Genomic DNA, 13963 nt, shown 5'->3' on the forward strand with positions numbered 1-13963 from the left:
AATAAATAACTAAGGGTAATAATGGTAAAACAACATTTAATGTTGCATTAAACTTTGAAAGTGACAGTTAAATTGAAACAATTTTTCTCCAAAAGTGATACTTAAAAAAGAACGGAGGGAGTATTGAAGAATTAGAATTTTTTTTTTTGTCAAGTAGTCTAGTGGCTAGATTCACACACATTATGTGTGGAGAAGTGGGGAATCCGGGGTTCAAACCCCGGCCCCTGCATAAATTATCCTTGGTAGCTACACTTACGGGACATAATATTTATATTAATTGCTCAATGTGTGACTTTATATATATTTTGAATGTGTTTTAATTGATATTTTTCATTTTTACCACTATCAAATAGTATATCACTTTTCATGTATATTACCAGACAGCCATTAAAAAATTCATCTCCTTTATGGACGCGCAATTGATTCTTCACAAAGTTCATAATAGAGAAAATTCTTTCAACGGTTGCAGTTGTCACATGCAATTATGATGATAACTTCAAAAGTACATTATTGGATAAACAATACGTATTCTAGTAATTTCTACCAATTTTCTTAAAAGATCACTAATCGCATCTAAATTAAAAAATATTCACAAGAACGCATTTCACTACTTACCTTCATAAATATGTTATTAAACTCATGAAATTGTTTATCAATCATTTTATAAAACACCTCATCTTGAAAGTGAAAAAGAGAAGTTGAAAAACTTGATTTGTTTTAGACCCTCTGATTCTCACTTTTCCTTACTACTAGATGCTTCAATTTTCTTTTTTATATTAAAACACGTATCATATGAGCTAATTTATATGCAATCACGAAAATGTGATTGTTTATTCCTTACATACATACTAGGGTATTATTTCAAACCACACATTTTATTGTGGTTAAATAGTAAAGTAATATGGCATTTCAAGTTCAAGGGCAGAATGTGATGGTGTAGTTAGGTCCTTTGAAGCAAGTAAAAGTACTACTTTTATCATCATAAGCATAGCTATAAGCTTGAGGACATTGCTTTTCAAAAATATCAGAGTATTGGGTAGGCTTGCATTTATCCGGCGAGTTGAATTCTCCAGTGCAACAATATTGTGGCTGATTGAAAGCCGCACAAGCACTCTTGCAAGCAACCACTTTCCCATCAGGTCCTTTCATCTGCAACTCTGCCGGGCACACATCGTTGATATTCGCGGGACAACTTGAGGGTTTGCAATCACCGGTTCCACCTTGTGGAGCAATGGACATGGGCACGTTGAACCCGTCAACGTTGCTTATATCGTAGTAGTCTTGTCCACCGTTGGCTTCTACGTGTAGTTCTGCTAATGTTGCTGGTGGAACTGCACCGGCACCATTGCATGCGACTTGGCCGGAGCCACAATCCGCAGTGGCGCAACTAAATTTGCCTGCATTGTTTGAGCATCCGGTTCGGCCCCAAAACCGACCCTCCCATGGAGATGGGACATCCACAGAGTCGGATTTTCCAGATGCTAGCTCAAATCCAGTTTTTGATAACTGAGGCTTTTGGGCACTTGTCACTACAACATTTTGCTTCTACCACAACGCCTAATTATTTGAAGGTAAAAAAAGCGTACTCGTTGAGTGGCAAAGAAAACATTTTTGAAATCTCGTTGTGGCTGTGTGTAAAATTGTAAAAACCTTTATGCAACGCCTCAAAGTCGTTTTCTTATATTTTTTAATTTTTTATTTATACAGAAATTTAAAATCATTCTATTATCCTTCAAATACAACACGGTTTTCTAAAAAAAATTAAAATAAAAACGGAGAACACGGTTTTCTATAAAAAAATAAAATTAAAAAACATTGTTTTCATATTTTCCAATTGAGCTTAACACATGAAAATCACACCTCACCACCATAGCTCCCACATCTTTTTATTCGTCAGATTCGATATCAATACTATGTGAGTCCTTTCTCCTTCCTTTAACTTGATATTCACCCTTTAAACCCTAAATTATCCCAATCTCTACTCAGTTTCAGACTTAAGAACGCTAAATTTCTCCCCAATTTCAGAGAGAAAATTTTATGTTGCTGTTGCAGAATTGTAGACTCATGAACCTTAAATCTGAGAGAACATTCGGGACCCCTTTGCCTAATCTCTCCTCACTTGTTGTTCGATACTGCTGTTTTAGATTCACAAACCGTAAATATCTACCCTGATTCTGCAATTTCTGAAGGAGGCGGTGACTTTTGTTATCTCGTAATTCATTCTCTCTTACAATCACCTCCTGCGATCTCCGATCGACCGTTGTGAGCTGCAATCTCCGATATGCTATCACCGTTTGTGGTCTCCAATTTAGAATCATCTCAGATTTTCATGTTCGATATGTACTTTTGGATCAATATTCATGTTTGATTAGTGTTTTCCATCTCTGACCATTATCCCCTTTTGATTTTGTGCAGATAACCTTCAATCAGACATTGTTGGTGTTGTGAGCTACACAAGAGACTTTCAACTTCTCAGAACTGATCTGGATTCTATCTCTGGTTTCATCTTTCATGATTCTGGTAGGTTTTTAGGTCGATTACTTCTTCATTCAAAACCCTAGTTTACGTTTGATTGACTACTTTAATCATGTTTAATGTTCATGTGATCATGCTACCTGCTATCTACTTCTGTGCAGATCATACAAACTCCATATCTAGTTTTTAGCTTTAGCTACGATCGACAATTGCATCAGGGAGCATGTATAGATTTGTTTAAGTCTGGTGTTATATATGGGAATCTGAAAGGCACAGTTGATGGTCCTAAAGGTGCCTTTGAGTTAACATGAGATTCTTAACTTTGTTTTGCCTTAACTAGTGGTTAAATTAATATCCATGAAATTTTTCACCTTCAGTGACTTAGATGGCATCCGAGAGGAAAAATGCTCTTTAGCTGGTTCTGACGATTCCACCACTTGGATGTAGAATGCTCATAAAAATTCCCTTAATATCTTTTCTCGTCATGGTGTTAGTGTGACCTGTTGTGAATTCACCCTGATGGTACTAATTCCCTTCATACTTTCTTCGTGTTCCATCTTCCTTTATCTATTATTATCTATGTTATATATTTTTAAATCCTTCGTTTCCCTTTATTTGGTTCCTTAGGGAGAACAATATGTATTGGTTCTGATGATGCAACCTTGAAAATATGGAGTCCAAAAAGTGGAAAAAATATTCATGGTTGGCAGGGAATGTTAATTTCACTTTATAGTATATCTCCTATATATAAATCATAAGCTAGTACCAAAACTGTCATATTGTGAATATATCACTATAGAAAATTTGGTATCTTTGTAGTTTACAATTTGGCTCTTATTAGGATACAGGAGGAAATGTAAAAATCATTATTTAAATTAACAGATTCCATTAGTAGAAAATATAATCATAAAAAACTAGTAAAGAGCAAGAGTACCTCGATGTGGAGAAAGAGAAATCATGAAGTAAATGTGTGAAATTTTACCATGTGTCATTATAGAAAGATTTTTCTTTTTAAATAGATAGATAGATAGATTAGTTAATAGACTAAGAATGGATCCTTGAGTCACATAACAACAAACCCCTGTTAAAAAAAATATGAGTGGCCTAAACAAGTAGAACCTTCATTTTTTTTTTTTGTATTAAATAAAAGATTGCAAATCAATTGGTGAAATATATTAAATAAAAGATTGCTAATCGGTTGGTGATGAGTAAGCAACTTATTCACGGATGTACACTAAAAAAATAATAGATAGCCTAGATTTTTGTGTTTGTGGTGACAAGAATTTCAGGTCCTTTCTAGTAAAAAGTATGATTCCATTCTCTAACATGTTGTTGTCATACAGTATAATGAAAATTGTAAATAAATAAAAGTTATACTTCTATCACTTGGATTAGTCCCTCACATGAAAGGCATCAAAACCATTTATTGATAAAAATCTTGCAGTAGTAAAACTAAAAAAAAAATGTCATCTAACGACTAAAAAGATACAAATGATGTAATTTACAAGTGCAATGATCAATAAATATAGTGAACATTGCACAGATTCTTTTTATTTTTTTTTGAATGATTAACACGAACACATTTGTTGGTTGGCAAGAAAAAGAGGTTCAACCACCTATTCCCTAATAAATTCCACCTCCTTTTCCTTCTCCCATTGGAATTTGGTATCTAAGTCTCTTGGTTTTACAAAACTGTGAAATTTGGTATCTAAGTCTTTTTATGGCAGCTTATTTAACTGAATATTATCACTAAATTTCCATTAGTGTTATCTACACTTTTCAAGCTTAATTAACTGTATGATGGAACCCAATACTTCGATATGAGTTATCCAAGTCACTTGTATAATATTTCAATTTATCCAATGCATGAGTTTTCTGTTAATAGATAATTTGTGCCTATTTTCTTCGATTTAACTGTCTTTCACGGAAAAAAAAACTGTTATTCCTTTGAAGGTTTCACTCTTGGTCTCGTTTACGGTGGATCAATCAATGGATCCAACAAAACTTGTGCAGGTAACAAGAATTGAATGATTTCAGCAGAAACAAAGAGATACAGTTCATCAATGATCTTGTGTTGTGAGGTACATCTCCGTCCTCCAATGATATATATATATATATATATATATACATATACATAAATACATATATATAGTCACTTAATTAACATTAGTCTTTATCTCTTCATAAACCTGATTCTCACACCAATAACATGGCTACTGCAGTATCTGCCACAATTTTTTTCTATACCCAACTCCACCGCTCTTTTGATCAGACATCTATTGTTGCTTCAGAGAGATTACTCTTCAATAAGGTATATTCTATTCTATGGTCTATACATGTATGACTGCAATCGAAGTGTATGATTATCATATGTCAAACAAGTTGTGTAACTGTGTAAATGGTTTATTGAAGTATATTCTTATGATATGTTAGTAATTGTTTGTATCTTAGATAAATTAATTTTCTCAACTTTGATAATTTTCATGTGAAAAATACTAATTGAAATAGGTGATGGTATTTTCGTATGTCCTAAGGTTGTGTCCATTAAGACTACCTTCTACATTTTTTGTGATTGATGGTGATCGGTTATCGTCCAAGCTTGATAATGCTAACATTATGTTTGTTGCAACAAGAATGCTGAGTTTCGTTGGTATTAATGGTGAAAAACAATAATAAAAGATGAAAGGAAAATTGTAGGTTGTATTATAAGTTTAGCTCTAGATAAAATGTAAAAAGAATGGTCGGAGCAAAACTGAACGGTGAAAAAATATAAAAAAAATGCTTAGATCTAACTAAATCTGAAGTTACCTTGCTACTTTTAAGCTATGCTATTGTAATTTATTTTGTTATTTGGTGTTTTGGCTTATCATTAAAGTGGATAAATTTGTATGATCACTGGACTGATTGTATTGCACACTTTCTTGTATAACAGTTTTCAAAATTAGGAAAGGAAAGAAGTGGTTTGTGATAAAAAAAAGAAAGGAGTTATTTGGTTAGAGGAGCTGAAAGAAACTTTCAATTGGTTTCTATGTTCATCATATGATGATCCCTCCAAGAAATTATGATAATAATGTCGATGAAGTATTTCAAGATTTGGAAGCCCAAGATGAAGAGTAGATGTCGATGCTTAAGTTTATTATTGTTTTTTTATGTTGATGTTTATTTTGATAACGAACAAATGTTAGTGTTTTGATATATTTGACAAGTATTTAATTTTGTTGTAATTTTTAAATTAAAATCATATTAAAATTTAATATGGATATTCTACTAAAATCACTTTTCTCTAAGTCAAATAATAATGCTTTACAATACAATTTTTTTTTTTTTTGCAAATGATGATAAACCGTTGAGGTAGCTTTCAATTAGGCAATTTAAAGGCAGGTCTAAGAGAACAGTTTCAATACTAACAACGGGGTGAAAACGTTGAGATAGCAAGTGCATAAACCGTTTTACAAATTTAAACTATGGCGACGGTTTTTAGATTACAACGGCTAATTTCCGTTGCTGTTATGATACCGAATAACCGTCCTGAAAAGGGTACATAACAATACGGTTCTACTGTAGGCGTTGCAGTATGGTGCCAAAACCGTTGTGTAAAGATAAGACAACGCCTCGGTTTGCCACGGACGAAAAAACGTTTTGGTAGCCTATGGGAACGGATTTTCTGATTTTCGCTACACTTTTTTCGCGTTGCCTTAGGACGGAAATGTTGTAGTGTGTTAGGGTTCCTGGCCATACTGTGTATGGACATTTGTTCATGAATGTGATCTTAGCTCCATAAGCTCCTACACGAGGCAACACATGCATGAAAATATTGATTAAGAGAATGCTTAGTAAAGTTTAGAAGTAATCAATTAAGTTTTTTTTTTTTTTTACAAGAATACTTAATTAAGTTAGTAAGTTATAAACTTAAATTCGTTATATGTAAGTATTAAATTACTAATATAATAAATTCGTTATATGTAAGTATTAAATTTGTTATATTAAACTAAAATACTAACATGTAACAAAAAAAAAAAAAAACTAAAATACTAACACTAATTGCCCTTTTGTAGTTCTTAAAATCGCTTTTAAATATCTATTTTTGGATTTTCTGAATAATTTCATGATAAAAACAAAACAAAAAAATGTTTTCATTATCATGATTCATATGATAAATAAAAAAATTTAATCAATTTTTACAGTTCCTACCTTATTTCTATGTATTTAGTTACAATGTTTATAATAAATTCAAAAAAAAAAAATTAAAAAGTGTTTTCAAGAACAACAAAGTAGGTAGTTGGTTTTATTTTAGTTTATACATAGTTTTTCTTAGGAAAAAAAAAGTACTCAATTTTCTACTGTTTAATACTAAACTATTTAGTGTTTTTACAAACTGAACTGTTGAGAATCTCTAATAAAATTCCTATTTAAAAAATAATGAAGATAAGCTAAGCTGGCAAGCGCTAGTCATGCATCTAGAATATGGAAATAATAGCTATATTAAATTTAGAAAGGAAATGGAAAGGACTAATTGTTATCATACCACAGAAGGAGAATGCCAAAATAATGCAAAGAGCAAATTGGGTATTCATTATGGGATTCATATAGCTGCTTTTCTTAATTTGATGAATGGTGAGTGAGGTATTAATTTGTTTTGTGTGTGATGCGATTTTCTTGTTCAAGTGTGTGATAATATTTATAGGCTGCAGAGCTTGAATAATCAAACATTGATGCAGGGTACGTGGTGGTTCAATATTGGCCTTATTGGTGCATGTACTAATGGAATGTATACGATCATTTTCTGTGTAGACTCTTCATGCGCTGCTAATATCACGTTGAAAACAACTCAGTTTCTACCGTTAATTATGGAGTGATTAATTTGTCTTAATTTGCAACTATGTATATTCATGATCATGATAAATAATCTTCACTATCAATCTATCATGATTTGTAACTAAACTACTACTACGGTATTAGTGATATAATATAATTAATTTTCAGACCACGTGTTCTCTTTTTCTTTAAATTTTCAAGTTCTTCCTAGAAAAATATAACACCTCTTGAATTTTTTTTCGATAAGGTGTTATTCACGATGGCTAAATGAGTGATTCATTGTCTAATTGACCGGATATAATTCTAGTTAATGAGAAACTATACATTTAGTTAATGTATTTCAGTCTTTTTTTTTATGTTCCGTTGGATGTAATGTTTTGATTTATTCTTCTCCTTTTAACTTGGACTTTGAATTAAATAGCAAAAGATATTTCAGTCTTTTTTTTAAGTTCCGTTGGATGTAATGTTTTGATTTATTCTTCTCCTTTTAACTTGGACTTTGAATTAAATAGCAAAAGATATCTTCCAGAGAAAGCTATAGGGTGCGATTTGTATGATCATGTAATTTAATATGCTTGTGGTCTTGTGCTATGAAGCACGAACACCTTTAGAGTAGGTGTGTCACGGTGTTTGGCACGCGTTGGTGTCCAAACTTCTATGACACTTTTTGACATGTGTCAAAAACCTCATACAAGTATTCAATTTTTTATTATCTAATTTGTTTCGACGTTCCTTAGATCAGTGCTTATAGCATTTCCTTCCTCGAAATTTTTCAAATTCATGTTGGAATCTCTATAAAAATTTGGAAACTAGTTATAACTTATAAGTGTGGCTACCATTGCCATGTTATGAGTTATTCTATTTGATTGCCTTCTAACAAACTCAATATAGAAGATTTTGAATTGAGTATCAACAATATTACTATGATATCTAATAACAATATTACGGAAATCTGCAACATCGATTTTGGTATTGTTCTAAATTGGGCGCAAGCCCAATCCGTAAAAAAAGATAACACAATGCACACAACCTAATCAAGGGTCAAAGCTTCTACAACAAGCTAGTAACGACTAGTGCAAGGACAACAACCCAGACAAAGATAGTGACATGGACGAATGTCAAGGAGACGTTACAACCGCTACGAGTTCAGTCACAAACGCTCAGCTCCTCAAAGTCTCCTCAATCTCACTATAAAACCTCTTGAGACAAAGGGAAACATATACAACCTCTATTCCACATACCTCTTGCTTTTGTCTCGCTTACTTACATGAGCCTCAGAGTGTGTATAGGTGCCACCCCTCATCAACATAGGTGGAGTGCTCGCTCCTCAACAACCTTTCAGTATGCGAAGTGCTCCTCAACCACCTTCCACGGAATGAAACTCTCGATCCAATTCAGATAAATTATTAATTTATTAAGAAAAGATAAATTAAATGAGAAACATTTTAGAGATTCTATTTTTTTTTTGTGGTGGCCGGGGTTTGAACTTCGGACCTTTCATATATTATACATTGTCCATACCAACTGAGTTAAGTTCACGTGCACATTTTGGAGATTCTATAATGAAATAGAAGACTTAATTAAAAAATCATTAAATAAAATAGAAATAGTTAACATTTATTTATATTTTATTTCAAAATATATGAAGAAATACAGTTTGCTTATTCAGATAAATCAATAAAAATGATGACTTTACTTGTAATAACAAAACAAAAAAAATACTATGACTTTGCTAAAATCTCCATGTGTTCCATAGTGTCCAATAATATTATGATGTCTACGACTAATGATTAAAAAAAGTTTCACTCGTGCTAATGAGTTGTCGATTGCCCTCAAAACAAAGTGGAATTCACATAGATATGAATAATAAAATTATAAAATGCTAAAATATTCGGTTCACAATCCCTTATGCGATACGATGCAGACGACGGCAGTTTACAGATTTGATAGAGGGATCCCTCTATAACTCTATTTGTATATATTGATCAATTAATTTTTAAGGTTAGTACGTAGATCCAGCTGTAAAAAAGTTAGTTTTCTTTTTATATAGAAAATTCAAGGTGAGGGATGAATGATGTTCCGATTCAAAAAAAATAAATATATTCAGCTAGTACATAGTTGTTTGTTAATTGATTATGTTTATATGTATGTATTCTTACGTAATTAAAGGTATAATTCATTTGAAAAAAAAAATGTAATTAAAAAAAATAGCTAGGGGACTAACAAAAACCCTCAAAGAGAAACAAAGGCGGAAAAATCAAAACAAATAAAATGCCTAAAAGCAAAGGGGACAACTCCCACCAAAAAACTAGTGAGGCTAATGACTAGGAGCATCTACCTTAAACCATTTGTTCGCTTCAAGTTGCTACTTCTTACTTTTGTTTTTAGCAACCACCAATTGAAATGGCTAACTTGTGTTTTCAACGGAATCAACATTCTCTTCCTTATGAGCCATTAGCCCACGAATCACTAAAAAAATCTATATCTTGATGTGTCACTACAGTAACAAACCCTAAAACTTACATGTCATGAATAACGTACGCAATGAAGTTTGACAATTTAGAATTTGCCACTGTGTGAAACTACTTTCTAAAGGAAGTGAATCAAAGTGCATACAATAATGTTAAAAGATCAAATTTTATATTTGAGAAATAATGCACACATTAACACATATTGATCACAGAGTAAAGAGATCCTTAATATCCAAATAAATACTCTTTGCAGTTTTGCCCAATCGTCTTCTCATTTGTTCTTCATATTTCTGCAAATGCATCATCACATGCTTTTAATATATGGTTATTGGTTAATTTTCTTGTGTTCACATTAGCTAAACGATATATTTTAGTGTTTAAAACACTTTTTTCGTGCTAATTTTTTTTAAGACACCATAAATTGATATAATTTTTATAAAAGAGGGTGATATGATAGGAAAATGAAAGGCAACAATAATATATGATAACGTGCTTTAAGAGAAACATCTTACACCTAAGTTATACTAACTAGCATCTACTTCCGGTCCTATATATAAGAAAAGATTCTTTTTTTAGATACATTTAATAATCAATGTATCTAGTTTTCATTGTAAACGAGATACATTAATTATTCAATGTATCTAGAAAAAGAATCTTTTCTTATATATAGGACCGGAGGGAGTAGGTAGCAATCATCCTTTGTTTAGTCACCTTAAATGAGTGTTGATACATAAACACCAATAGGTGGCATCCACCCCCTTACACATCCACACAAAAATGCAACATGTGGCAACTGGGACCCACACACAAACACATTCTTTATGACCATTTCTCTCCTCTCTCTTCCATCTTTCTTCCTTCACAACTTCAGCCCTCTCATCTTTTTCTCTCTCTTCCTTCACCCTTTCTCCCACTCCAGCCACAACCACCACCGGCCTCTATCATCACGACCACCACCATCGGCAGCCGAAAACTCTGCAGCCATCTCTGCAGCTCTATTACTGTCGATTCAGATTTGGTTTTTTTTTTTTCCAATTCCTTTTGATGCCTACTAGCTCCTTTTGTTTCTTTTTTAAATTGATGATGCTATCAAAATCCCAAATGGGCTATTACACAAATACACGCTTCAAATTTAATTTCATTTTTCCACCTCTGTGGTTTTGGTTTTACATTGTGGTTTCACAAATTTCTAAAAAATGAATTAGGAGGAATATAAACCAAAAGATTCAAGAATTTTACTCTATAGTCAAATTGTTCATGTTCATTGGCATATAAGATACCAAATCTGTCAAATAGTACCATCATTTAATTTGAAGATCGAATCTGAAGAAATTACTGCGTGAGATGGAGTACCTGAATGTGGAAAAGACGTCTAACCTTCAACAACATTTTATTACGTGTTTAATGGATTCATTTTTAATTTGTAACATCAACCAATGGATTGATCTAACGCCCGATAACAGAGCTGCAGGGATGGCTGCAGGGATTTCAGCTGCTGAGGATCCGGATCCTTTGTTTTGGGAGAAGAGGAGTGATGGTGAGGTAAAATGACTAAACTATCCTTTAATGCCACATGGGGGTGGTACTAAAGTGGTACAAATAAAAGGGTGTACACCAATATTTATTTCCCTTTTTTATATATATTTTATATTTGTTTTAAAAAAGCTAATGACTCTTTGTTTCTCACTTTTGGTTTCTACGCACGCTAATATAACAACTTAGATATAGTGGGGTCAACATAAATTATCAAGTGGAGGCAAAATGTTAAAAATTCCTATTATTGGTTGAAATATGAAGCTAAGAGTGGGGCCAGCTGACCCCAAACCACAATACCTGCATCTGTGCCTGCGTGCAATGCACGGGTGATAAGCTACTATTTTTCAATCTGTAAGAATATATTTTTTTTATTTATCATAGAAAATTATTTATCCCATGTTTTTTTAAATTTGTTCGTGTTTTCTTATGTCGCAGTGAAAAATTTGTGTCCTATATTTTTTATGTTTATTAGTGATAAATATATTTCCTATATTTTTCTTTTTTCTTTCTTTGTATTTCTATTTTTTTTAATGAATTGGACGATGAATCTTGCATTACTTTGGTTTTGAAAAATAGTAATATTTATCAATGATTAACAGTTTCCCGTGATTTTTTCATGATTCAATGATTATTATTATTTTTTTAATTAGCATAGTAGTAAGAATAATATAATTTGGACAACTTTCGTACCTTGTGAACAACACTAAAATAAAATTCCTAACATAAATAATATTTATAATTGGGACATTCAAGTAATCATGTCCTTATGAAATTTGTCATGGGATTAGCAACCTTTCATCAAGCTTGATGTATAATTCTTCAATAATTAGTTTCTCCTTAATTAGCAAGTACTGTTTTATTGTATGGTGCTGATTTCCATTCATTTTGGTTTTGTTTTAATATTTAATATGTTTTAGTTAGTTTGTTTGTTTGTTAATCTAAATGGCGAATATAGAAAGAACTTTCAATAAAATAATATTCTGTTTTAAAAAAATGAAGAGAATGATAGAAATTTAATGAATACCATAAATGATGTCTAGGTGAAAATAAAAAAAATGAATTTGTTAAATAATTCAGTTGGCAGTAGTAAACAATCTCTCACCTATTCCTTCACATTTGTTGTTTCTCTTTAATCACCTTCTTTCTCTTGTAATATATTTTGTAATAATTCCCCTTCTTTCTCCACAATATTATGCAAGGAAAGGAAAAAAGAAAACATATGAGAAGTCCAAAGAAAAAACAAAGGAATTGGTTACCAACACAATGATTATAGGAAAAGAGTAAGATATTGCAAAGCCATACAAAGTGGATGGAAAACCATGAGAAATTCTAACATGGTCACAAGACCAAAGAAATAGTGTTTGGTCACACACACATAAACAAGTAATTTTTTAATGATAAAAAGAGAATTGTTAAAAAAATAAATAAATATTTTGAATATAATCTCTTCATGTGAGTGTGCCTATAGAGTAAAATGAGACCTAATAAGACAAAATACTTGCAACTTAAGAAAGCCGGTACGAACGATTGGTGATAAGGACTAAGAATGAAAGGATAAAATAATTAACTTCATAAAAAAGAATGATTTAAAGTAGAGCTATTGATTGCCAATGCTCAACTTTCATATAATAATGAGGTAATGGTGACAATATTCTTTAATAAATGTTTTATTCTTTCTTTATTGGACATATTGTATAAAAGAAGTTAAAAAGTTTCAATTTATGGTTCACATTCTAATCAAATTTCATTTCAAATTTGATCTGTTAATACTGAGTTTTTAGGATTTGTTGCATGATCTAATGGGACTCTCACTAATCCCCAATTTCTACTTTGAACTAAAACTTCCTCTCATTATTCAAATCTGAAAATAGTTATCTTATGTGATAGATATGATTGTTTGCTCGAATTTTAAATTCCTCAGTTTAGGTCTCAACATTAAAAGAGATAATTTTTATTTCATATTCAAACTCATTTTTACTGTTAAAATCTGAAAATTGACTTCAAACCTAGATTGTAATTTTTAGTATTGTTTAATCTCATTTGGGAATTAAACCTAGATTGTAATTTTTAGTATTGTTTAATCTCATTTGGGAATTATTCTAAGATAGTGGTTGTCTTTTTTTGGTGGCAGATTTGATTGTTGTTTCATTTCAAATATTATCTTTCTCAGTTTAGGTCTCAACATCAAAATGAATAATTTTTATAATCAAAATTTTAAAGTAAGGTAGCATCAATGGAAATGCATAAAAACATTGTAGAATGCATAAACATCGTGAAAATTATATTCATTTTGTCAAAAAAAAAGATTCAAATATTCATCTAGTGCAAATTTTGCGAATCAAGAGTGCGAATTTTTTAGAGCTTTGATAAGATTATAGATTGCTATCTTCCATCATATAGCAATTGATTTCTTGTATGGATGGTAAGGGCTCATGTTAATCATTCCTTTTTCATTGGTCTTCAATATCTAAATAAATATTCGAACCCAATAAAAATTTTGAACTTTAAAGTATACTAAGATACTTAACATTCAATGATTGTTGTTTCTAGTTAAGAAATTTTGTTTATAGGCTATGAGGGCAAAGAACTAAGATAACTTGTGATTTATTTTCTTTGAAGCAGGGCAATTATCAAGTCATTCCACTGGATTAACTTGAGCTACTTAA

The 13963-nt window shown here is 31.5% G+C and overlaps 1 protein-coding gene and 1 long non-coding RNA gene across 2 annotated transcripts; one reads left to right on the forward strand and one right to left on the reverse strand.

Annotated features, from left to right (window-relative positions):
- Nucleotides 1-754: 754 nt before the first annotated feature.
- On the reverse strand, nucleotides 755-7142 carry LOC146935601 (thaumatin-like protein 1b). The gene is made up of 3 exons (XM_085750747.1): nucleotides 7001-7142; nucleotides 6193-6260; nucleotides 755-1524 (listed from the first exon to the last, which is right to left on the reverse strand). The coding sequence occupies exons 1-3, from the start codon at nucleotides 7059-7061 to the stop codon at nucleotides 916-918; spliced, it is 738 nt and encodes a 245-aa protein (XP_085606873.1). The 5' UTR covers nucleotides 7062-7142; the 3' UTR covers nucleotides 755-915.
- On the forward strand, nucleotides 1626-5748 carry LOC146935602 (uncharacterized). The gene is made up of 7 exons (XR_015030280.1): nucleotides 1626-2331; nucleotides 2416-2520; nucleotides 2637-2766; nucleotides 2853-2997; nucleotides 4429-4556; nucleotides 4698-4786; nucleotides 5408-5748. It is a non-coding gene; the product is annotated as an uncharacterized LOC146935602 (long non-coding RNA).
- Nucleotides 7143-13963: the final 6821 nt, after the last annotated feature.

Source organism: Medicago sativa, chromosome 3, assembly GCF_051527215.1.
Source record: "Medicago sativa cultivar Bolivia chromosome 3, Bolivia_mono, whole genome shotgun sequence".
In the NCBI taxonomy this organism is placed as follows: Eukaryota; Viridiplantae; Streptophyta; class Magnoliopsida; order Fabales; family Fabaceae; genus Medicago; species Medicago sativa.